This window comes from Homalodisca vitripennis, chromosome 6, assembly GCF_021130785.1.
Source record: "Homalodisca vitripennis isolate AUS2020 chromosome 6, UT_GWSS_2.1, whole genome shotgun sequence".
NCBI classification, from domain to species: Eukaryota; Metazoa; Arthropoda; class Insecta; order Hemiptera; family Cicadellidae; genus Homalodisca; species Homalodisca vitripennis.
The window spans coordinates 12140918-12168637 of record NC_060212.1 but is presented as its reverse complement, the minus strand read 5'-3'; the positions used below and the strand labels follow the sequence as shown (position 1 = coordinate 12168637).

The 27720-nt window shown below is 33.0% G+C and overlaps 1 protein-coding gene across 1 annotated transcript in view; it reads right to left on the bottom strand.

The window, feature by feature from the left end:
* Positions 1-27720, bottom strand: part of LOC124364107 (adenylate cyclase type 3) — a 321145-nt gene that overhangs the window by 53732 nt on the left and 239693 nt on the right. Inside the window, 2 exon segments of the mRNA XM_046819303.1 lie at positions 705-863; positions 16929-17056. Coding sequence (XP_046675259.1) covers positions 705-863; positions 16929-17056 — 287 coding nt within the window.

Below are 27720 nucleotides of genomic sequence, written 5' to 3'. Positions count from 1 at the left end.
ACTTTAATAGGAATTATACTGAAATGTTTTTACATTCTGTGTTTACATTTTATAACCACGTGGGTTCAAATATGTTCATGATATTCTGTTAAATTCACTCAATAGAACGTTCACGTCATTTTTTCCAGGACTTAATTCCATAAGGCTCCAATTAACGTTTGTGGAAGCCTACGTAAGCTTGGTTAGACAAGTCCTATAAACCTCAGTTAACAATTATTTTGTATAAACTCATGTAAAGGATGGTTGAAGTACATTTAAACTAAAACGCTCAGTATGCAAGATAATTTTGGTTTTAGGGTTTCAATACAAAATTTCTCTTAATTTTTAGGATCCAAAAATTGTCGAAGTTTTAACATTTAGAAACTGGTAAGATATTTTAATCATAAAGAATATTGTGTTTTCTTACTGTCCTTAGAGAAACTTTTCTTAAAGGACTATACCAATAATTCTTTAAAACTAAAATGTGCTCATGTATGTCCTAATGTTATTTAGAGTCTATGTAACTTTAACACGATTAGGATGCTTATAAGGAAACTCTTTCACACCTACACTCTCAGCCCTCTGAGATTCTCCCATATACAGTTATATACTATTACAACACTTTCAGATAAAATACAATAAAAGGTTACTAGAAAATAGAGAAATATGACTTAGTTCAATGTAATAGTCCAACTCATATGATAAGCTAAAAGCACCGCTCTTACCCGGGGAGCCCACTGCTCTCCATCTTGTTGGCCAGTTCGACATCTTTGGAATAGACGTCGAACTGCCACTGCCGCTGGCCCAGGACTCCCGCCAGCACAGCTCCGGTGTGTATACCCACCCGCATGTCCACCGGCGAGTTGGTGGTCTGCTGGACATACCTGCAAATATGTAGATACATAGTAACTTCACACTCAATACAGTGGACATTGCAAATGAATGGCTTTTAAAATTTACCTATTAGAGTGACAAAAGTAATTCACTTAAATCTTGTTGGATTTCGGTCTAATAAAGGGGCAATTTAAACTTAGTTGAAAGAAATTATCAAGTTACGAGTTTTTTTTTTTTTTTGTACGATAGGAAAATGCATTATGCACCGTCAGGGACAGGTGTTCGCCCTGGCGTGTAGGACTCTCACCCACTAAAAACCTACCGGTCCAGGCATTGGAAACCCTCTCGGGAACGCATCTCTGCAAATACTTCAAGAGGGTGCCATCGTTTGCCCAATGGGCATTACTTCATTCTAAAATCCACCAGCATGAGCTATTCTGGTGCTTTATAGCTGCTCTCTTCTTTTTTGCCTTAGCACCCTCTTGCAGAACGCAGCGACAGCGTTCCACGATTCGGGACTGGACAACATCTCTTCTATCAAGTTACGAGTTAGTTGTTTATAGACCTGGATAACAAGTAGCAGTGTTCTGGAAGCTCCACAATTTTGGTATATATGGTTGTAATTATTAAAAAACTCTACTGATATTTTTCTAATATCTAAGTGTCATGGTAAACCAACATTTGTAAGGAGGTTCTTGCTAACCGAAAAGAAACTAACCATAGTTGTTAAATCCATAGCCAAAAAATCATAACCCAATTAAATGTAATAAATATGTATGTAATGTATGTATGATGGAAACAGATAACTCAATTTTGATATATGTTTGACATTTAAGAATAATTGGAAAAGATATTTATTGTTAGACGAATTTCATTAAAAGTACTCATACATTATCAATATATCCAAGTATATAATCAGTTATTAAATTTCACGCGTTTCCATTATTGCCGAAAGTTCCGATACTATCAAATCTATACAGAAGTCTAAATAAATAACAAATTTTATATAATATATATATATATATATATTGCTATCTTGCTTGGATTCGTATATGTCTGTCTGTTTCTATTTTATAAGGAAAACATTAGATATTTAAATTGAATGAGGTTATGAAGTTAAAACTTTGCACAATTTTTAATCATATTAAAACCTGTTGTAATAATGTTTTACTCAGAAATCTACAATACTAGTGTTTTAACTTGTCGGCCATAAAAAATATGCAACACTCTATAGCTACAAAAAACTGAAAACCCTATTAACCTTTTTACAGAGGATAGTCAAATATGGATAAGTTTTAGAATGAAATGTTGATACTACTAAGTTTATTTCATTGTGGCTTATGAAACATAGTAGTGAATTACGGTTCCTCGCTTAGACTTCAAAGTTTGCATGAATCTTCATCACTATATACTGTGATTGTGAACGTTCAACTAAGGAATTTGGCTGAGCGTTGTTGAAGTTTATCAATTAATAGGCTGGCACTATTTATCTATTGTTTGCTGAGGAATGTACATAGTTCTCTTCCGCATGTATGAGTGTCTGTCGTTATATCTGTCAATAATAAAAATAATAACGATTACACATTTTGCATTACACCGCAGAAAGGCCATAGTGGGGAGTACCTACATTGTTTACAACAGTCTGGAAAACCTTTACTACTCAGTTATTATTAGTCGTAGCGACATAAACATGGTGTTCTAATGTGTTGAAAAAGGTCGCTTATGTTATCTGCGGTATCTCAGAGGGAGTCTTATACCTGTTGTGAAATCTATTTCTATTTTTTTTTTTTTTTTTATTTTTTTTTTTTTTTTTTTAAAGCCTAATCCACAAATTAAAGGAGATAGCTCTATAAGTACGTGTTTTGACAAAAAATCAAGTGATGAAGTTTTATAGAGTAATTCTCACCCTGTATAATTTTCAATACAATAGCTTAGCAAAATTCCTTAGTTGGACGTTCACAATCACAGTATATAGTGATGAAGATTCATAAAACTTTGAAGTCTAAGCGAGGCATCGTAATTCACTACTAGGTTTCATAAGCCACAATGAAATAAACTTAGTATCAAAATTTGATTCTAAAACCTATCAATATTTGGATATCCTTTTAAAATTTCATAGGGTTTCCAGGTTATTGAAGGTTGCGTATTTTGTGTAGCCGCCAAGTTAAAACACTAGTATGGTAGATTTCTGAGTAAAACATTATTAAAACAGGTTTTAATATGATTAAAAATTGTGCAAAGTTTTAACTTCACAACCTCATTCAATTTAAATTTCTAGTGGTTTCCTAATAAAACAGAAACAGACCTAATAATCCAAGCAAGATAGCAATATATATATATATTATATAAAATTTGTTATTATATTTAGACTTAATCATGAACACTATGTGTAGATTTGATGGTATCGGAACTTTCGGCATTTATGTAAACGTGTGTTATTATTAGTAGTAGCGACATAAACATGGTGTTCTAATGTTTTGAAAAAGGTCGCTTATGTTATTTGCGGTATCTCAGAGGGAGTCAGTTGTAACTATTTCTATTTTTTTTATAAAGAAGCCTATTGCTCAAATTAAAGGATATAGCTCTATGAGTACGTATCAAGTAATAAAGTTTTATAGAGTAATTCGCACCCTGTTATAACTTTCAATAGAGTGTAACATATAAACAGATACCTTGGATTACATGTTAACGGCTTGTGTTACGCTGAGTGGCAGATTGATAGAGTAATTCGCACCCTGTATAACTTTCAATACAGTGTAACAGATAAACAGATACCTGGGATTACATGTTAACGGCTTGTGTTACGGCTGAGTAGATTTGATAGAGTAATTCGCACCCTGTATAACTTTCAATACAGTGTAACAGATAAACAGACACCTGGGATTACATGTTAACGGCTTATGTTACGTTGAGGGAGTCTTAACCTTTTGTTGTTAAAATCTATTTCTATTTAGTATTGCTCAAATTAAAGGATTAGCTCTATGTAGTGTTTTGAAGTAATAAAGATAGAGTAATTCGCACCCTGTATAACTTTCAATACAGTGTATTGTAACAGATAAACAGATACCTTGGATTACATGTTAACGGCTTGTGTTACGGCTGAGTGGCAGTTTGATAGAGTAATTCGCACCCTGTATAACTTTCAATACAGTGTAAACAGATAAACAGATACCTGGATTACATGTTAACGGCTTGTGTTACGGCTGAATGGCAGATTGATAGAGTAATTCGCACCCTGTATAACTTTCAATACAGTGTAACAGATAAACAGACACCTGGGATTACATGTTAACGGCTTGTGTTACGGCTGAGTAGTAGTTTGATAGAGTAATTCGCACCCTGTATAACTTTCAATACAGTGTAACAGATAAACAGATACCTCGGATTACATGTTAACGGCTTGTGTTACGGCTGAGTAGCAGTTTTATAGAGTAATTCGCACCCTGTATAACTTTCAATACAGTGTAACAGATAAACAGACACCTGGGATTACATGTTAACGGCTTGTGTTACGTCTGAGTAGTAGTTTTGATAGAGTAATTTACACCCTGTGTAACTTTCAATACAGTGTAACAGATAAACAGACACCTGGGATTACATGTTAACGGCTTGTGTTACGTCTGAGTAGTAGTTTGATAGAGTAATTCACACCCTGTATAACTTTCAATACAGTGTAACAGATAAACAGACACCTGGGATTACATGTTAACGGCTTGTGTTACGTCTGAGTAGTAGTTTGATAGAGTAATTCACACCCTGTATAACTTTCAATACAGTGTAACAGATAAACAGACACCTGGGATTACATGTTAACGGCTTGTGTTACGTCTGAGTAGTAGTTTGATAGAGTAATTCACACCCTGTGTAACTTTCAATACAGTGTAACAGATAAACAGACACCTGGGATTACATGTTAACGGCTTGTGTTACGTCTGAGTAGTAGTTTGATAGAGTAATTCGCACCCTGTATAACTTTCAATACAGTGTAACAGATAAACAGACACCTGGGATTACATGTTAACGGCTTGTGTTACGTCTGAGTAGTAGTTTGATAGAGTAATTCGCACCCTGTATAACTTTCAATACAGTGTAACAGATAAACAGACACCTGGGATTACATGTTAACGGCTTGTGTTACGTCTGAGTAGTAGTTTGATAGAGTAATTCACACCCTGTATAACTTTCAATACAGTGTAACAGATAAACAGACACCTGGGATTACATGTTAACGGCTTGTGTTACGTCTGAGTAGTAGTTTGATAGAGTAATTCACACCCTGTATAACTTTCAATACAGTGTAACAGATAAACAGACACCTGGGATTACATGTTAACGGCTTGTGTTACGGCTGAGTAGTAGTTTAATACAGTAATTCACACCCTGTGTAACTTTCAATACAGTGTAACAGATAAACAGACACCTGGGATTACATGTTAACGGCTTGTGTTACGGCTGAGTAGTAGTACAGTAATTCACAACCTGTGTAACTTTCAATACCGTTAACGGCTTGTGTTACGGCTAAGTAGTAGTTTGATAGAGTAATTCACACCCTGTGTAACTTTCAATACAGTGTAAAAGATAAACAGACACCTGGGATTACATGTTAACGGCTTGTGTTACGGCTGAGTACTAGTTTAATACAGTAATTCACAACCTGTGTAACTTTCAATACCGTTAAACGGCTTGTGTTACGGCTAAGTAGTAGTTTGATAGAGTAATTCACACCCTGTATAACTTTCAATACAGTGTAACAGATAAACAGACACCTGGGATTACATGTTAACGGCTTGTGTTACGTCTCAGTAGTAGTTTGATAGAGTAATTCACACCCTGTATAACTTTCAATACAGTGTAACAGATAAACAGACACCTGGGATTACATGTTAACGGCTTGTGTTACGGCTGAGTGGCAGTTTGATAAGATGCAGATTAAATTAGCATTCTCCACTCTCGCCCTCAGACAGTGATTACCTACTAATTCAAGCAATCCCTGCTACTCTCGCAGATACAACTTCCACTTCATATTTCAGAATTAACACTGATTGTACTCTTGCGGTGCTGATTACTTAATGACACGAATGCAATGTAATTTTCTAGCACTCACTATTCGTCAGAGAAAACTGAACTAGTTGTGTAACAAACAACTACACAAAATGTGATTTCAATAATTTTATAACTGTTTATTATTTTATTGTTTTTAAACATTGCTACTATTACGATTTCTTTGCTAATCATTGATTGAATGTTGCGTATAGTCATTATATGAATGTTCTTGGTATGTGTTAAATATAAATAATATAAGTGATATATTTACTTTGTAATAAATCTTTTTTAACTTCAATGTGTCATTTCTACAACTTTTGGTACCTTTTACAATATCAACTGTTTTTAATGATCTAAGAATAGAATCTTACGTAGATTTTTTTATTTTTATATTTACGTACATTGCCTTTATATTTAATAACAGTATCGAGAATATAATCTTTTAAATTTTCGTTTACCTTTTAAATTTTTCTAAACTTAAACAGCTTTGAATCATTTATACATAAAGAATTGAGTTGTGTTTTTTTTACTATTCATAAAACATTGATTTATTTCTGTACTTCCCGTTTAGGCCAAATATTTTAGGTGGAGGCACAAAACATTTTTTTTTTACCCAGAATAGTTTTCAGTATTAATGAAATGTTTTTCCAATTAAATCAAATAATATCTCCCGATTTTTAAAGAGAATTCCTACATTTACCATTGTAATATGTAGTTGTTTCGTAAGGTTTTCATGCAACATAAGTTTGCGATTTGTTATATGAAAGTAGGACATATTCAAGAATTAAAGAAGCCTGCATATTTACATAGGAAATGCACGTATATAGTACTTATTGTTCGCACTTCAATGCTAGTTCTCTTCGTTTAATGAGTTGTTAATTGATAGTTTGTCTTCTTAGTAATTAATTACTGTAATAATAAGCGATACTTGATATCCTGTAATATAATCCTTAATACCTGTCTTCTCCTTCCCTGACTCCAGTGTGGTGTAAGGTCCTGATTAGCAGATTTGCATCAGGTAATGACTTCAAAAGCGTTTATAACAAAACCAGCTAACAATAGTATATTAATATATTAGCAAACATTTATTTGTACCATTTTCATTTATAAATAACGCCAATATTATAACCAAATATATCCACAGCTTAAATTTACTAACAGCAAAGAATGTTATTCTCAGTATTTCATCAGAAGTATAATAGCATAAGATGGGGTCAAATCTTTAGTTTACGTTATGCCTACAAAAGGTTTAAAACGGTTATACGTCACAATGCAATGTACTTAGGTCTGCATAATTTTATTTGTTCGGCTATATTAAGGTTGCCATCATGGTTTCCTGTAAGACTAGTATATATATTTTCGCTAACGCTCAGCCAAATGCCACATTGTGACATGCACCATCATCAAACTCAGGATTGCCTATATATAAATGAAGCTTCATGCAAAATTTCAAATCACTAGATTTGTTTGCTGTGGAGACATCTAACAGACAGCCAGGTAGGCAGAAATTAAATTTTCCAGATCCTCGATCGATATGCTTCGCTACGGCTCAGCCAAAAACTTTTCTCGGATAATTTGAATTATTATTGCAGTATAAATTTTCAGCATTTATCTAATAGCATCAAGTTCAAATTTAGTAGTTCATACTGTAAGAATAAATTATGGACTGCAGAAATATTCTACATTCAGTATAAAATCTACGAAGTATTGATGATATGAATTGGCGTAGTATAGAACTGTAGTGTTTGTGGTAAAACACAGATGTTCCAAAAAGTGGACGTTTTTGTCCCTGCAGCCAAACATTTATGTCAATAGTGATCCCAGCTCAGAGTTCCCAGCGGCGAGACAATGTCAGAGTCGGGCCGCCCATTTGTCCTGATTAGTCAGACACCCCGACACCAGCTGCTTCAATTAGCATTCTCTTGTCTTCCTCTTGCAGGAACAAGTAGAAACACTAACCACACGGGCCATCTGGACAGCTTTTCTCGTGTTTTCATGTTTTCTTTCCTTCTACAAGTTTATTCAATTGGGCTTGATTAAACCCAAAACTGTCTCTACAAAATATTCAGAAGGAAATTGGAAAGCAGTAAAATATTTTATCTTCCCAGTTTTGCATAAGTAAAATTAAATATTTTTCCAAACTTTTTGCCTGCCTTAAACTAACGATGGCTGAAAGTTAATTATATATATATATATATATATATATATATATATATATATATATATATATATATATATATATATATGGTATGTGGCTTTTTCTTTCACGTATGTGTTTAAATAACCAAACTAACACATGATCGGAAGACCAAATACCTGTAGAGTGACGTTTATTTATATTCATTAAATCTGTATAAGTGGCAATAGCCTAATTTAATTTAATTTCAATAAACATTGAATCACAAAAAGTACTTGCTCTGCCGGGACTCGAACCGAATATGCACAGATTAGATATAATACACACTAAATTTAAGGTGAATCTAATGTAAAGGCCACATGGTTTAAATAATGTTAGATTAGATAAATATTTTTATACAATATTTAATAAATGATTTACAAGAAAATAAATCGTTCAGTATGAAGATGTACGAATATTTAGATTATTTATTGAGTATGAGAAACATAAGTGACACAATGCGAGCTAAGATTATCTGATGCAGACACTACTTCAACTGTAAGGAATGATAACACTTTGCAGCTAGCAACCAGTCTATTCCTTAAAAATCTTTTCAAATAAAGACATGGTAAATCTTAAAATCTTTAACAAAAGTAAAAAACCTTTAGAGTTCACTAAATTAGAAACTGATGTATAAAATATTTACCTTTCATTAAATACATTCTTAATACAAATAAACCTGAAATATTATAGACGAAGATAATACATGGAAATGCAACCATCATACTAAACTGAGAATAAGTGTGCAGATGTATAGGTAATAGGCAGAGTATCTCTGTATATTCTAGCACTGAAGAAGATTTAAGCAGCAGTAGAGTAACATTTACAAGTGTGAGCCTACACTGCACCGTATAGAGATGATTAAAGACCATACTGTTAATATGTTATTCTATATGTTAAAACATAATTTTTTACATAGCCTATCTCCTAAAGTTCTTAGTTGTCTGTCTGGGAGGAGTTGTCTCCCATATGGAGTGTAAAGATACTTAATAATTTGTATCTCATCAATCGGTTTGCGATATCAAACTGAAATTTTTTTATTCTTTGCCTATCCAGTACATAATTTAGAAAAAAATTACAATTATTATCGTTGACGTAAATAATTATTAGCCATTTATATAAATTGTAATGCCAAAACAAGGGATTTTATTAAAAACTTTAAATTATAAGTAATATTTAAATGAAAAATTTGTATTATCTGTAACTAAATGTAAAACAATCCCCTTTGTGGTGGATTTCACAGATTTTTAACTATGCTAAGAATGGTGGGAGCGTATGGTTCTATGTGAATGTTAAGTTTAGGTCCAAATTACCTTCCTCTTAGTGCAGCATCTGGGATCAGATTTCACATGCTTGACTCATGGAATCTGGAGTCATGTTCTAAAAACATCCAAAAAAGTTCGGCAAAAAAAAGCTCAAAACGAACTCTTCAAGTCACTAAAGTATGTGATAGCATCGGATTCCATACGCTGCACTAAGAGGGAGGTGAACTGAAGCTAAACGAATCATTCGCATGGAAGAGGTGCTATAATAAACTGAATTCTAAGAGAGCAAAGTGTTATTATTTTTTATTTATTTAAAATAATTTAATCAAACAGAAACAGAAATTTGATTTTATTACACGGTAATATGAAGCGACACAAAAGGGATACTCTATAGTGTAATGGAATTACTGTCAAATTAGCATAAATTTACACAGTACAAGCACACATGATTTTTCTTGAAATTAATAGAAGTATTTTTCAAAAGAAATAAATAGAGTATCAAAGAGCCAAGCTAGTTTTAGCGAAAGTTAAAATGGGGAAGTTTCTAAAAGTTTTTTATATGAAACGATAATTTTTCTCAGAGTATATTTTTTGTGATTGATACCCTTAACACACATCGTCAGCCATATAAACATATAAATACACCCTTAGTCTGTATCTGAGTCTGACTTATAATGCATTTATATAACTGACAGTTCGTTTAATGTGTGTCTTAAAAAATATTAATTTTATTCTAACTCTTTAGATACCCTCCCGTCACGATGTCCACCAAAACTGTCATGGCCGACTATCGATATCTTCCGTAAGATAAATGTCTTAAACTTACTTACTTACTTAGTCTTAAATTACTTAAACGTTTTAAGTAAAAACCAGATTGTGTGTTTATAAAATGAAAATTGTCTCTCGGCTGGAATAATATTGAATATTGTAATAAAAAAATGTATATTATTTGCATTTTTAATTATATATTACATAAGAAAAATAAATGAGACTAGCTAAAATACTTCAATTTTAAGCTTTATAGAATATATAGAATAATATTTCGCACACACCTTAATCGCCATAACGTCAGTAACTTTCATTGTTTTCATCGTATTAAACTTATTAACACTTAAAAATTATAAACATTACAATATACACTTTTCTGACAAAACCTGCAAAGTATTTTTCTTCTTTGTATCAATGAACTGATTTCACGCAAAATCTGTTCTCCCTTCCCTGTAATAGCGGCGGTATTACACGGCGTATAACTGCAAGAAAATCCACGTGTTTGTAATTTCCCACTTCACAATGACAGCAGTTGTCGTTAATTTCCGGAAAACGCCTGTAGCAATTTCCGTAGCTTTGGTCCATTGTAGTCAGGAGTTGATGTTGCGTTGTTATATTCTGTGAGATTTCATAAAACCCTCTAAGGTATAAATGTGGTTTTTAATACTTTTATCCAAGTAAACTTTAAAATGTTTTAAACTTCCAATAAGATATTATTTCTTGTTTTAACAAGTTCTTGGCAGGAATAACTTAGTTGCAATATGGCACAAATGATGTTTGGTTGACTGTATTTTGTTTCCTGCTAAATTCCTACACCTTAGGATACTTTTTATAATAAAAATAAAAATAAAAATAAAATAATTCTTATTTAATTGTGAGCCCTATTAGCATTAAAAGAATTATGTTGGGTTATATGGTTAAAGGTGTGAAATTCTTACATTTTGTATGTATTTTTAATGGTTACTGAAGGGAACAACTTTATTTATAAAAATGTATGTTACTAGGTACTTTCAAATAAAAGATATTTTTGTAAAAAGGTTATTTTCTTAACCAAAAAATATAAATTCTCATAACTCAGATCTATATTGCTAAATAATCAAACTATTTTTATAGCTTTAATTAATTATTAAAAAGTCTTGCTTTGAACACTATAAATCCTCATGAAACGATAAAAATACTTATTTTATATGTTTAAAAAGTTACCTTAAACACATATGAGCATTTAAAATCTTTAAAAAGTTTGCGCTTAGCTACTATTTTTTAATAAATAAGTAGGTGAAGTAGTGTCATAATGGGTTTAACGTGCAATTACATTTAATGATAAAATCATTATTAATAAGTAACTAATAGGTTATATGTGTATGTAATTGTAATAATAATATACAACCATATAACATATAACCACCCTATTTAACTGATATTTATTATGTGGTAACCATTTTTTTATAGACCACTTCGACATCTCTAAAATATTAGTGGTATTATGTAAAAATAAGTAGTAAAGCAAGAACAAGTAATTCCACTAACGTCTACAGGCCACTGTGCAAATATTTAAACATCCGAAGGGCTTTAATTTAAAATATTTTAATTTTTAACATGTACCTTCTGCAGTTAAATGTTAACCAAACACCTTCATAAGACTAATTACATGAAGAAGGTGACTTGGGAAAATTCTCCGCTGACTGAATATTTACATGGAAGGGGTATTAATGGTATCCGGTAGAAATGCTTTCTTCACTACAAATAATACGTCACGTTTCCACTTAATGTAATCGATTTAAATAATTGAAATAATGAATAATCGTAATAAGTAATACGTAGTTATGGGCGCAACAGTTTGGGCCTTATATAAGGCTTTCCGTGATTAGGAGTGACAAATAATGCTGACTGGTCCATTTGCATATTTTAAAGCCAATATTACAACATTACTACTTCTAAACAGGGAAGGATAGAAATGAACCATAATACGGTTCAAGAAATATTGCTTAAATGCATCAGTACATCATTTCTGTAGTGTCAAAAAGTTGCACATTATTTTTAAACCTATGGTATTTAATGTATTTTTAATCAGGCCAAAATCAATATTTGTTTCAAAAAAACGTTCATTCCAGTTATGGCTAAGTTTATTTATGTCCATTATTATTTTATTAAACTAACTTTCTCATTAAAGTTGAAGTCATGATTATTTTAAGTAATATATTTTGTATGTTGTATGTATGGAGCATTTTGTATATTTTAATACTTGTTATTTTATACCACCTTACGTTTATTTAGAACATTTTAGGGTACGAGTTATAAATAATTTAGAGTTTATAAATTATTCTTTAGATGAGACGTGAACATTTCAGTGTATTTCTTTCTGTATTTTAACCATTATTAAAAGTTGTTCCCTCAATTAATCTGTATTCTTGATAAATATCGTAACGAACTGAAAACGTATCTTAAAAGTAATCAAAAATTAAAATATACCGATTCATCCGTGGAAACTCTGAAAGGACAGTAATTGAAATTATAACTTTCCTCACGTAGCAGCACCTAATGTTTTTAAATCTCACGAATATCAAACTGTCCATGCTGTGTCGTTAACTAATCGCAAGTTAGTTAATATTTTCGTTATTGAAAATGGTTTCATTTTTTACAAGAATTTCATGTTAAAATATATTAAAAACAGGAAATTAAGCAAGTGTTCTAAAATTTACAAACCACACATTGACGACCAAAGACAGTTCAAACTTAGATGTCAAACTAAGTTAATTATTTTGGATTGAACCAGTGAAACGAATTAGCTAAGTGTTGCACTAGGTGCAGTTAATAGTAGTACTGAAACTGGCAGTTGTATCGCGCTATGCAATATGTCCTTTGAGACATCCCTCTTGTTTATCTTCTATGCGCATGATGAATTTGGTCAATACCAGTCAGTTCAACGGATCAAAACCAAATGGCACTCAATCTCTAACACACTGATACAGAGTTTGAAGTTGTTATCTCCATAAACTTGGATATGCAACTAAATTTACATACATTAATATTAATTACATGCCAAATAGTTTTCAACTAATAATTTATGTACTCTCAAGTCGATTGGTTCCAGGATGTGTGTGTGTGTGTGTGTGTGTGTGTGTGTGTGTGTGTGTGTGTGTGTGTGTGTGTGTGTGTGTGTGTGTGTGTGTGTTTATTTTCACTACCAACCTAGATTGGACTGGAATGCAAGTCCTAGGCTACAGATCTTCCTGAACATTATGCTAAAATAAAAGTAAAGAATTCATTGTTTACTTCCTTGAAACTTCATGTACAGGTTAATTTTAATGTAAGGTGCAAAACTCCTGGAAATATTAAAATGCATTGAATGCATGAACAGTTATGTATTTTTTTTTAAACTAATTTATTATGTCAAATGTTACACTTATTTGTGTTTTAACCATAACCTGGAGTTCATAGTGTAAGTTACAAAATACTGTCAACAAAATTAAATATTCGCTATTTACAAATTTATTTTAAATATGGTTTATTGTTTTTTTTTTTCACTAATACGTCCACATTAGTACAGAATATGTTAAAAATGTACGCTATATGTGAATATAGAGTTCCGCTCTACTTCAACTTCCGTTTAGTGCAGCTGGACTACTGGAAGAAGAGATCCACCAAAACCAAGTATCTTGGCAATACTACTTAGTACGTGACAAGATTTTCAGTATCCTTGAACGCACCTAGGGGACCAACTAATGAAACTCTTCATTCACATTGCATCAGTGCTTTCCACTATAGTTGTGTTGTACTTTATACCTGTACCCGTGACTTATAACAACTTTAAAACGCTGGCAATAATAAATCAGGCAGATAAGCATAAAATTGGAGCCGATTGCTGAGTGGTCTAAGACGCTGTACTTGAGGTCTGAGTTAGCGCAAGTTCAAACACTGTCTGTGACCGTTGCACTTTTTATCAGTACCATCAAACTTGTATCATATCGACTCTTCCCCTTTTTCTGCTTGATAAGATCCTCGCAAAGGCCAGTGGCCCAAGAGATCGGTCAGAAAAATGTTTAAAAGGGGATCGGTCCCTCCTTTAAAAAAAACGAAACGTACTATGCATTTCAAAACATATATATTCAAGACTTTTTTGACGTGACAACGTCTTAAATTAGGTTGCGGCTCGGAGTCACTCATGAAAAAGTGTAACGCCCGGTAACGTTACGATGCCCGTCCAGTGGGTCCGCCGCACGGGATCCGCACGGGATAAAGCAGATAACTGTAGGTCCGCCGCACGGGATAAAGCAGATAACTATGTTTATTCGTGAAAATGTGGAGTGCTTAGATTCGTCATTTACAACAACTACAACAATAAAGGTAAATAATTGTACACTGATATTTCATTATCGTAAACTATGATTGATTGATTAATTGTTAGATTGACACAAAAGTTGAGAAACTGAGTTTATAGGTTATGTCATACTATTGACAAATGTTGATAGTGTTAAGTAAAATTATTAGTTTAAATCACTCTGCAATCAATCGTAATTCAGTCGATTGAGAAGAAACAGCGCGTATTGCTAGTCAAACATTTAAAATAACAAATTATAACCTCTAACCTGTCATAACAGTGCGACCAAACAAACGAACTAAACCGACCAATCACCACGCGCGGAGTTAGAATTTAACTGTGTTTAGCAAGAATTTCAAATTCCAATTTTAGTAAATGTTTTATTCAACTTTACCATTTACAATAACAAATTTTAATTAATTTCAAATTATGTACAATGTTTTAGTAGTAAACAAAATATATTTCTATGGTTAAAATTTGTGCAATTCTTATTTTCATTCAATTCCTTGTTCCTATTGTGCAATTTAATAATATTCATATCAATAAATATTCTACCGAGAAAAAGACGTTGTCACGTAAAATCTTCGCCCGTAAAACCGACTTTACAGGCAACCATAATTTTTTTATTTCGTGTCTTATCTGCTTACTTAAATTAGAATTCCTAATGTAAGTACACAGACATATTTTGTATTCGTAATTAGTTCGTATACATAGTTTATGGAACTGTTTGACTTTGTACAGTTGTTATGTAAAATATACTGCAGATGATCGGCAGTCACCATCGACAGCATCACATAAACAAAAACATAAATTTGGTACTTAGTAACTGAATAAGTTTGACATAACTGAACGCTATAGCAGTTCGGTAAGAGGGATTTGGTTTCAATGTAGTAATTATACCGTTTCAAAATTGTTATGTAATTAATTATAAACGTCGATGATTATAAAGGATGAAATCAATTATGATAATGTTAAGCACTTTGATTTCACGCCGTGACTGCATTGTCAGGTTACGTTAGTGGACCTACAGGAGAATATACTGCATGAATATTCAAATATTAAAATTAATTAATTCTTGTTTTATTTAATTGTAAATAATTTATATTTAAAAATATTTTGTAATTTACACTTTTTTAATGAGGCAAATTCATTAAAAAAAACGTAAATATAAAGAACATTTTTCTAATATGACTATTAACTAACTTTATTAAGAATATCATAATTAAATTAATAAACTATTTACTGAATATTGAATGTTGCTTTAAAATCGTGAATTTCACTAACGGAAATGACCTTAGATGAACATGTATAATGGCTAAGTGATGTTTTGATATTGTTTGGAGTAAAGTAATCTCTTTCATAAACTAATTTCTCAATGGATTCCCATTAGTAAAATGTAATTGTCATGCAATTTCATTATTTTTAAATGTCTTCCTGAACAAATTTACAGTACTCACAGCGTGATAATATTGTTTATCGATTATGATTTGTGAAGTGATTATTGAAAGTTATTTATTAAAATCTTTTACGTTTAACTAGCAGTTTCCCGCTGTCTCAGATCCAATTTCCGATTATAAAATGAACATCGTAAAGTTTTTCTTGCATAAAATACTTAATTCTTCTGATATAAGTGATAATCACTAAAATATAATCTCACATCCTTTAACCATTTAAGGACTATGAAGCTGGGGAGAGGACCTGTCAAATAAATTAAATTATATCAAACAGTCCATGATTCTTTACGAAATAGCTCCAACAATTTCGTTAGAATTAAACTACTTTATCCCAGTGTGGTAGAATCCTGAAATCGAAGTTCACAGCTTTTGACTTAACTCAACTATGAGATAATAAATGGTGGAATTATATTAAATTTAGAAATGGAAGTAGGCATATTTTAGGTATATTATTACCATATTACATATTATTTTAGGTATATTCATGGTTTAGAGATAACGTTAAACAATATTGACAATATTTGTATTTTAGGCTTTGCACTTATGGATCAAATTAATTGTGACTATTATAATTTACATAGGTTTTTAGATTTTTCGGATATCATAGTTGAGTTTATTTTGTTGACCCAAGCAATACGTACGCAGGTCTGAGAAACTTGCTTCTATAAAAAAAAACTAAGATTAGTTTTATAACTAAATCAAAAAGAAAAAAAAACGATAGTGATATTTTCTTTTGTATTTTCATTATAGTACAAACACAAGCACAGCATACTTAGCTTTTGCTTAAATTTACTCTTTATCAAAACCAATTTTATCTGGTTAACCTCTTCTCAACAGTGGTTACAGAAAAGTGATTGATTCGCTGAAGACTCCACAACAGCTAACATAAACATAGTACAATCGTTAAGAAATATTACGATGAAATATATGTGTGTATTTTTGTGCTATACTATTTGTTCTCCCATCATAAAACCATAATTTAAAAAATACAATTTTCTCTGAAACTAATAAATAAACAGTTTTTTTATTAATTCATGAGCAACTAAAATGAAGCAGAAGGGTTTTCAGCTTGATATTTGTAGTCTACTAACTTGATGGCCTTGACCATGGACAACCCCATGTGCACGCTGAGGACCGCGTGGTCGGGTCTCTCCCTGGGAGCTCCACTGATGCAGTAGTAACAGTCCCCTAGGATCTTGATCCGCAGCTGATTGTATCTCTATAACAACGCAATATAATAGAGATCGTTGCAGTGAACTTATGAATAATATGGCACATTATTGAATATAGCCGAATATGTGGTGATTTCCTGTTACAGTGAGTGTACCTTGCCATAATATTGCAAAAACATTGACTTGTTAGTAATATAAGTACAAAGGCTATAATCATTTTTTGTTTGAAGTTTGTTTTTGACGACGGAAGGATTGTGAGGGAAACAGGATTTTTCCGGACATCGCTCAGATAAAAAAAAAACAGTAATACTACGTTTCGAGATCTGCAATCTGATCTCTTCTTCAGGTAAATAACTAACCTATTATAACATATCATTACAAACTAGGTTTAAAATAAATAAACCATACTAGTGTTGTGACGCGCGAAAGTCAGGAATCATAACCACCATGTTGTCTGTCAACTTACCTAACTCTAAAACATGCACTTAATACAAAACTAAACGCAACACTAATTATTAAAACTAAACTACAGAATACAGGTCACAACAGGTCTGCATTTGTCGACCAACCACCCAAGACTGATCATAATCATATTTGATATACAAGTTATTAAAACATTTCCAAAAGTGTTATGTTGCCGTCGGTTTACAAAACAAAAATAAAAATAAAAATATTGCCGAGGTTTTTCATCGGGTTTTGGTTGAGTAAATATTTCCTTGAAGACGTGAAACCTTTTATCAATTATGACGTATTGAACAAAACTGATTTAGAGCCGGAATTTTTGACAAATTTGTAACATTGTGAAAACGGATGAAAATATTAATGTGAATATATTACTTTGTCTTCTATATGAATTATGCTTTGAAAGATGTCATATTTCTTAAGAAATTGATATACAATATGATTAATCTTCTCCAAATTTAGTCCTATTTTATGATACACATACTATGAAATAACAATAACCTTTCTTTTATTTTATTCGTTGTACTCTGGTCCTGTGTTCCCTAATTACTACTACTTTAAATGGGCACATTTTCTCATAGAACTGAATATACAAACCGCTTAATTCCCCTCCCTTCAGAAAGGGTATCTTAAAAAAGGTGTTTATATCAAAGACCGATTGCGCCATCGAATTTCAAGTAGACAGTGCTATTTGTTTAATAATTTAATACATTTTTAGTACAAAACTGAAGAACAGTTAACACAATTTTAACCAAGTATAGTTTTGAAGAGCAAAGAACATATGTGCACGCTGTCAATAAAATGCTCAGATTTCTGAAGGTTGTCCGGATGAGTGGAAGTGTATTGGTGACCGCCATTCGGTTTAAAGGTCACCGCGTAATCAATAACTCCAGTGGACAATCAGGAGTTGATCATCTGGAAAATAAACCGTTTCGATATCGGCCAGCCAATAATTGAGCTCTAGACTCTGGAGAGCAGGAAATATCAAGTGATTTAGCGGGAACTTGTCATATGTTAGTAGCTTATAAAGTACTGAATTCACATAAGTGTTTAATAAATAAACCTTCTTATCAAACGAGAACCCTGGCAGTAAAAAGAGGAATTGAGTCAGACTACTGAGTAATCGGCTTCAATGATGCTTAGTTCAAGTCCATCGTTGGACATGTACCAAAATAGTCTCATTCCTGTCTATGAAGAAATTAAGTGTTATACAACATTTGAATGGCACATGGTACATTTAAATGAAAGTAGATGTTTAAATAATAAAAACTCCGGTGAACTAGAAAGGGCTCTACAAATCATGAGTGCGCTGATATTAAATATTGTCACCGAATTTCAAAATTGACATCTAATTCCATTATTTATTCTCTTCACCACCATCATTAAACTCAGTGTTCCCTTTTATAAAGTTTGATTTTTAAAAGAGTAAATATTTCAATATTTAAAACTAAGAGATTTATTGTAACAATAAACTAAAAGTAAGTACCGTATATTAACTTTTCATATAGCCTAACCTTCCGATTTCACTTATGATTGTACGCAACTCTGTCCACACCATTCACTATGACTGCACGACAAAGTTCCATTTCCACCTAGCCCACACCCAGTCGAATTTCCTCCTCCAATTCACTGGTGTTTCAAGGTTTATTGGCATACACCAAAGACTTCAGATAACCCCAAGGATGAGAGTCACAAGGTGTCAAGTCACATGAGGGTGGCCACTAATGGTCGGAATTCCGAGAAATGACACGAGCCTGGAACCGTTCACAGAGCTCCTTTAGTTTCACAGAGCAACAATAGTTTCACAGCAGCGTTGCAGGAGGCCTTATTTATTTTTATTATTTAGGTAAACCTCTTGATTTGGTGTATCAAAACTGGCGCTCCTTTTGAATCACTATTTAGAAATAAAACTTCATACACAAATGTTCCAGATCCTCTAGCTATAGGCTTTGCTAACACTCAGCCACAATGTATGCAATGTTTTGTTAAAAATTAAATAAATTCACTACTTTATAAGCTGCTAACATATGACAAGTTCCCGCCAAATCACTCGACATTATCTGCTCTCCAGAGTCTAGAGGTCAATAAATTGGCTGGCCGATATCGAAACGGTTTATTTTCCAGATGATCAACTCCTGATTGTCCACTGGAGTTATTGATTACGCGGTGACCTTTAAACCGAATGACGGTCGCCAATACACTTCCACTCATCCGGACAACCTTCAGAAATCTGAGCATTTTATTGACAGTGTCCACACATGTTATACTGTATTAATATTTCCGGATTAAATCAGAGAGTGACACTGCTTAATTATATCATGGATTTGCGTTTCAGTGGAAACTTTTTACAGATGTTGGATTGCCGATGGCTCAATATTTTCCAAATTGGCAACATCAAAAATATAAAATTATTTCTTTAAAATATTGTTTACTAATCCTATAAAAAGAACTCTATCCATTATATAATTGATCAGGCATTGTTATTACTACTAAATATGAGGATATTAACAGGTTTAAAAAGAATATAATATATGAAATAGATCAACTAGGTGTCATATATAAATTTCAAAATATACTATCACGTGCGAAATTACACATATTATATACAAAACACATCGAAATTGAAAAGAAATAAGGGCAAAACTCAGTACAAAACAAATTTAAAATTATTATTGGTTGACCGCTAGTACGAAATCACTCGACGGTCCGGGAAAAGGTCATGTCTGTCCGTTTGTCTATCCTAATGATATATCTTGTATAAAGTACCTACAGACTACAAATTTTCCATGGAACTTTAGTTCTATATTAGTGATATTGAGTTCAACAGTGGTACGTGTCGATATGATTTGGCTTAGTATTACCAAAAATTTTACAATTTTGAAACAATGATTCGCGAAAAAATACATTTTTAAGCAATCTGAGCACAGCTATGACATTTATCATGAGACACAGTAACTGATACTACAGCCTAATAAAATAAACTGCATACGTGATACTTGTCATGTAACTCCGCTAAGCCTGTTACGCGACCCATGGTGTGGTGGTGTGGTGTGGTGCACTCTTACCTTGTGATTAAAAATGGGCAGCTCGTTAAATCAAGCACGCCCTGCAGCCGCCAAGCTTAAATAACCTTATGTATCAGCTCACTTGTACTTCAAATTCTACAACGCCAAGTGGGATTTTGATAAACTAATACTTGGACATTTGATGTTAGTTTTTTTCTAAACTTTAAAAAACTGTCCAATAAAATAGATTTTATTTTTTAGATCAGAACTAGATAAAATTTTCATTTTTGGCTTTTTTGGATTTGTTATGATAGGAGGTGTTGAAAACAGCAAGAGAGTCCACACATTAGTGTCCCTAGAGTAATACATTTTCTTATCTATTTTCATTACGTAATTATTGTTGTACACAGTTTTAACCTTATAATAAAACTCGAGATCCTACTAAAAAGATACTTGTAAGTTCATATCGACCTGGAGGTGGACTTCCTCTAGCGAATCCTACTTTCCTTTAAAATATTATTAGTATTAATATCATGATTACTGCAATGATTGATAGTATGGCGAACGTTGCGTGCAAAGCGCGGTTAACAACCATTTGGAATATATCCTGTTCGTCAAGTGGGGGAGGTATTAATACATACAAAAATAACGAAAATACAATTAGTACCTCCCCCACCTGATAAAGACGATATATTCCAATCCTCTAAACGTTGTGTTATACCTTTTAGAATCTATAACGATGGAAAATGTCCGAAATCCTGTTATCCTTTCAGACCTTCCATCGTCAATAACAAATCTTAACCAAAGAATACTTAATCTATAGTAAATCCATGGCATATTTTAAGTTAAATCCATTATTTAGATGAATGTCTAGACAGGTGAAAATGGATCCAAGCGATGAAACTAGACAGAATCAAGAGCCCTACTCAACACGTCAGCGCATCAGAGGAATTAGAAGACTGCCTCAACATGATTTAATTGTTCTGCCAGCAAAGTATTGCTTAAGTTCTTCACTTACAAAGTCAAAGTCAAAGTCAAAGTCAAAGTCAAAGTCAAAGTCAAAGTCTTTATTGCAAACAAAAAACAAGTTGGTAACTCATACAGTTGACGTCAAGTTGCCACAAGGCATTACAAAACAAATAATAGTTAATACTCTACTTATGTCTTTACAGGTACATCTTCACTTAGTGTTAAAATAGAGTTCAAGTAATGAAATCAATTCTTCATTATAAAATTAAAACTAACAATTAACAAATGGGAGCATAGATAAAGCGGAGTACAACAATTAAAGTTAGTCAATATTTGATGGACAAAACTAATTAAAGACTTAAAATTCCATTTAAGGTAATGCACAATGATAATATAAAGTAAAAACATACATTTAAAAGATCCTTTATATACACAGAATTTAAAATAGTTGATTAATATGTCAAATAAGGCAAGGTCATCAGTTAATAAAAGTAGAAATTCCATTATATACAAAACATTCAAAATTGTTAAAACAGTTATATCACAGATAAGGCAAGGTCATCAATTAAAGCTAATGTCAATGGTTGAAAGATCTAAAAACTCATTTACACTGTAAAAAGGATTCCTCAGTAGCCAGCTGTACAGTTTTTGTTTTAAAACATTTAAAATCAATATCACTAAGCATTTCTAGGAAGTTTGTTGAACATATTTAAGCCTACGTAAGAATAAGAGTTTTGTGTCTTGCTAAGCCTAACATGTGGTAAATTAAGTAAATCTCTGTATCTGGTGTTGTAGTTGTGAATGTCACTCCTAAACAAGGAAGAATCAATCCTCAACTTAACTCTAACTAGACAATGAAATATGTACAAATTAAAAACTGTGGGTATTTGTTCACTTATAAACAATGGTCTACAGTGAGCTCTATAATTAGAGTAAGTAATTATTCTGATTGCTTTTTTTTTGGAGTAACAGAATGTTTTTTGTACTGGTACACACAACCCCAGAGCAGTATACCATAAGAGATTATACAATGAAAAAAAGGAAAAATAGGCCATTCTTAAATATATTTTTGGATACACTTTTTCAAATTACGCAAAAGATATATTACTCTAGAAAGCCTGCTACACACACACCCTGAATGTGAGGAACCCCATGAGAGTTTTGAATCAATGTTGATTCCTAATAGCTTGACATTATTGCTAAAAGCTTATATCTAGTGATCCAAGTTCTAGAGAGCTAAGAGTGAAAAGAACAGATTGCGTTTTATTACCATTTAACAAAAGGCCATTATTATCAAACCAGTTTTCACATTCCTTAAGACTGTTGTCAATTTGGTTAAAAAGAGTACTTACATTAGAATTACTACAAAACAATGTTGTATCGTCAGCATACATAATTGACTTACATATAGAAATGTTTTTTGGGAGGTCGTTTATCATGACTAGAAAGAGAAAAGGGCCAAGGACCGAGCCCTGTGGTACTACTCCACTCTCTACCCCTGCCACCTCAGAAAGTTTGTTTCCAAAGCTAACTTGCTGAGTGCGATTTTTAAGGTAGCTACGAAATAAGTTAAGCTCGGCACCATCAACGCCATAATGTTCTAGCTTCATGAGAAGAATGTCATGCGGAACGCAATCGAAAGCCTTTGTCAGATCACACATGGTGGCGACCGTACCCGCGCGATTTTCAAATCCACCAAGGACGGCCCTCCACCAGACCCCCCCCGACCGCATCCACTGTCGACAATCCACCCCTGAAGCCAAATTGAGATTCTGAAAACAATCGGTTAGACTCAAAATAGTGACTAACCTGGTGTATCACCACTTTCTCAATAATTTTTGGAGAAAACAGGCACCACAGAGATCGGTCGATAACTGGAAGGACTAGACGGGTCACCTTTCTTAAAATATGGGGACAACTCTGGATAACTTAAGTACATCGGGGAATAATCCCTTATCTAGACACTCGTTTATACAGACTGTCAAAGGCTGTACTATTACTAACAGTACTTTTTTTACAAGATCACAGCTGATATCAAAGATATCTCTACACTTGCTAGGCTTAAGATTTTTTACTATTTTTATCACATCATCATAAGACACTTTCTTTAGCTTGAAATTAGCTGAAACAGTTCGAGGCATATTTTGTAGGTAGAGCATAGCAGTTGTAACAGATGAAACCAGTGGAGCTGCGGATCTCTTCCACCGAAGACGCAAAGAAATTGCTGAAGATCTCAGGAGTTAGCTGGTCGACTTCAGGCGACATTGGCTTTCTTCTCTGTAGAGAATTGGATATTAATTCCCAAGCTCTTTTACACTGATTTGGAGCAGCAGCGATAGAATCTGCGTTTGCCTTAAACTTTGTCTGAAGAACACATTTTTTATAGTCATTCTTCGCATTGAGATACGAACGTCTTGTAGCTTCAATGTAAATATTGTAACGTTGGGCCCATAAGTAGATGTCATAGCACATTTCAACATGTCTTTTCTTCATAAAGAGGTCAACCGTAATACCAATTTTTAGGAACCGATTTCTTATGCGTATGACCACTGAATTTAACAGTCTTAACAGGAAAACATTTGTCCATTTTTTCTATGAATTAAGTAGAAAAAAATATCAAACTTACTGAAATTTTGCTGAAATTCTTCCTCCCAGTTTATTGCCTCCAAGAGACTGTTCAAAAATTTCAAGGTTATGGTTATTAAAATTTCTCAACAAACGCACATTCTGCGCACTGGTGCAGGAGTCAGGCAAGAGTACAGTAGTCAAAAGAGCACTGTGATCTGATAGTGGTGGGTAAAGCACCACTGTTTTAATTGTTAGCTTTGGCAAATTTGAAAAAACATTGTCAATACATGCTGTACCTCTTGTAGGTTCGAGTTAAGGCAGTAACAGTTGTGCGAACGAAGCATATCCAAAAACTGTAACGAAAAGTTTCGAGGTAACCTTATATCAATGTTCAAGTCCCCGCACACACAATAATTGGTAGGCTATAACAATCTAGTAAATGGATCATTAGCCTATCCAGTCCTTCAAGGAATGATTCATGGTTTCCATCAGGAACACGATAAATAGAGACTAAGAGGACTTCTAAGTTATCCAACCTTACCTTTGCACACACAAATCTCAAGGCCACTTTCCTGGCACATGTGGCTAACGTCTATTTTTTGGAAACTGACACCTTCTTTAACATACACTGCAACACCCACCTCTTGACTTAGTGTTCCGACAGTACATTGTTGCACACAAATAGCCATTTATATTGATGCAGTTCTTATTATCTTCATTTAACCAGTGTTCACAAACGCAAAAGACAGAACAACCATTTTGTGAAAGTAAAATTTCGACTTCAAACTGTTTATCCGCAAGAGATTGAGCATTGACCGACAATATTTTACAACGTCTAGATACATTATTTAAACTATCAATAGGCCCAGTCAGATCACTACTATACGAATCATCTACATCACACGACACGGGTAATCTTATGTTGGGTTCTTTTCCAAGGAGGTCTTGGGCAAAAAAGACTCATCGCCAACTGGTCTTCGAGGAACTCGAAACATTTTGACAAGGACAACCATCTGGCCAAGTGTCAGCTTCCAGTGCAATATCAATTTTGTTTTCTGGCACACACACTTTAAAAAGATCTGTAAGAGTCATACTTAGTTTTCCATTCTTCACATTCAATTTCACACTCAAATATATCTTTCAGATAGGACGAAAGATCCTCTTTACCTACTTCTACGGAAAGCCGAGACACAAAGAGCCATTTTTTTCAAGGCACAGTTTTTAATTAAGCAGTCAGTTTCTTTTACCAATTATAGGCCTAGGCCTATTAGACCACATTAGACCTAGGCCTATTTGATACATTAGGCCTGGGCCCACTCTTGTCCACAATGGTAGAACTTAGTTTATTTGGTTCATTTCTTTTGGCAGAAGAAACACGTCCTTTCCTACTAACAAGAGTAAAACTATCCTTAACATTGGCTTTGGTGGCAGCAGCAAAATCTTTGTTGGATAATAAAGCGTCCTTATAACTAATGCTGGACTGAGATTTCTCATTGCTGTCCTGTGTGGATGTTTTCTTATCGTTCTGTTTAAAAGGTTCACAGTCACTTAGGTTAGGATCTTTTGAGGTTAGGACATGGCCGTTGTCAGATTTGCCAAATTGTCGTTGCAGAATAATGAAAGTGAGTCCAACTTACCGTTTAATGAAACGTTGTCTTCTACCACTCCTTTTACGATATGTAAAAGTTTGTCAACCGCGATACGTAAACTCAACAAATCTTCTACGTCAACACTCTTACGAATGATGGAGCTAACCTTACTTGAGCAGGGCTTACAATACCACACAACTACGTTTTCCAGCTCTGATATTTTTTGAGTATAACTTCTTTGTCATATCTACACATTTAATGTGAAACCATTTTCCACACATACCGTCACAAAGCAAAGCATCGTCATCATTATTAACTAAATAATTACAGCAGCCACACTTAGAGTCGTCTTCTCCACCCGCCATGACACTTTTTTTTTTTTTTCAATACATTTACAATAAATTGATTGTTCATTGCTTAGTTTTAAGGTTTATATCCATGGTTGGGTTTTTAAAAGTAAGGAATAGTGAAGATATCAGTCCCAGATACGTAGTGTTCAATTATTGTAACATAAAGATAAATGTCTGAAATCCATTGTTTATTAAGTTATCTGTTATAATATGTGGCGTCATAATTGACATATGATTTGAACTTTAATTCTCATATCAGAGACAAATCAAAATTTTTTATATGCTGCCACATAAATATTTCTTGAAATGAAAACAAAAATAATGTATTAATTTCATATCGATTTTTTGATCAGGGCATCAATAATTTAGTATAATAGGTTTAAAATCATCAATGGGCTTTGCTCATGAATGAAGTTATGCGTTTAATGACTAAGGAATACAACTGAAGTATTTAAAATCCCATATAGCTGAAAGTTTCCAAACTTCAGATGTAAGAAAAGAATGTAAAATAGCTCTATACGATAGCAACGCTCGGACCCCCCCCACCCAATGGTGTCGTATGTCTGAGACCCAAGAGACAGATCACTGAGTTGTTCACTGACACATTGCTGTCTGTCTCTGTCACTTCTTATGGTCGTCCGGTGTCTCGTCTTCTGTCCTGGAATCTCGGCGAAGTGTCAATTCTCTTCAATCTCTTTTTAAAACTGAGCTTGATACGTTGTGTTTGACCAACACGTATTTCAAACTGCATTTCTACTTCAAAGGAGGTGGATTCTAATGAACGAAGTAATAGTACTAGTTACACTCTACCATACATTTTTATATTTCTTAATGTCGTTAATTGTTTAGAATTACAAGACAAGTGTAATAATAAAATCTGTACTAAAATATAATAATTATATTATTTCTGAAACGAGATTCATAAATCAATTTCTTTTTATATGTTTAAAAAATTGACGGAAAATGTAACAGCAAAAGAATATAAACATACTACTCCTCTGGATTTAGGTCACTAAAACTCCACTCTAAAGGTTTTTCGAGTGCATTTTAATTTTCAGATCAACAATTTACTTTGTTTGGTGAAGGAGCTAACTCCATAATTTCTACCCCCTTCTGAAATCGAAGATGCAATAGGCATTAAAAACAATCAAAAGACTTTCTTCCTTTTGAGCGTAATCCACGAGGAATTAAATTTATAACAATCGTCAGAATTTGAAACAACTGTTTAACAATGGGCAAACGGATTAAAATATGAATGTGAATATTCTTCAGTACTTACACGAATTAAGCCTTAAGAATGCTTTGTTCCCAATACATTGTTACTTGGGCCTGAATTTCCCTACCTACTACTACTTTGAATGAGTATATTTCCACGTTAAATAATGGAAACCCCTTTTCATTTCCCTGCCTTTAAAACGCGTATCTTTCGTTTATCGGGTGTATTGTAATTTTTTGATCAAAAATCTAATGTACTTTATTTAGTCAGGAAACTGACTTCATCAATTCCTCCCTAATATAAAATGGGAGATGTGCATTAAAACAGTTTTCTTTAATAAATCAGTTTCTGAAACAAATATTGTATTAAAAAATGTTTTATTTACAGGGACAATTTCATCATTGGGCCGAAAATCATCTAGCCGGCATTACACGAATTTTTTATTAAGGATTTTTTTTATAATTCCTGTATAACGGCATTGTTACTTTTATGTTTATACCTCAAACTTTTCAAATTATGTATAAAAAGGGTACTTCCAAAACCTGATCCAGT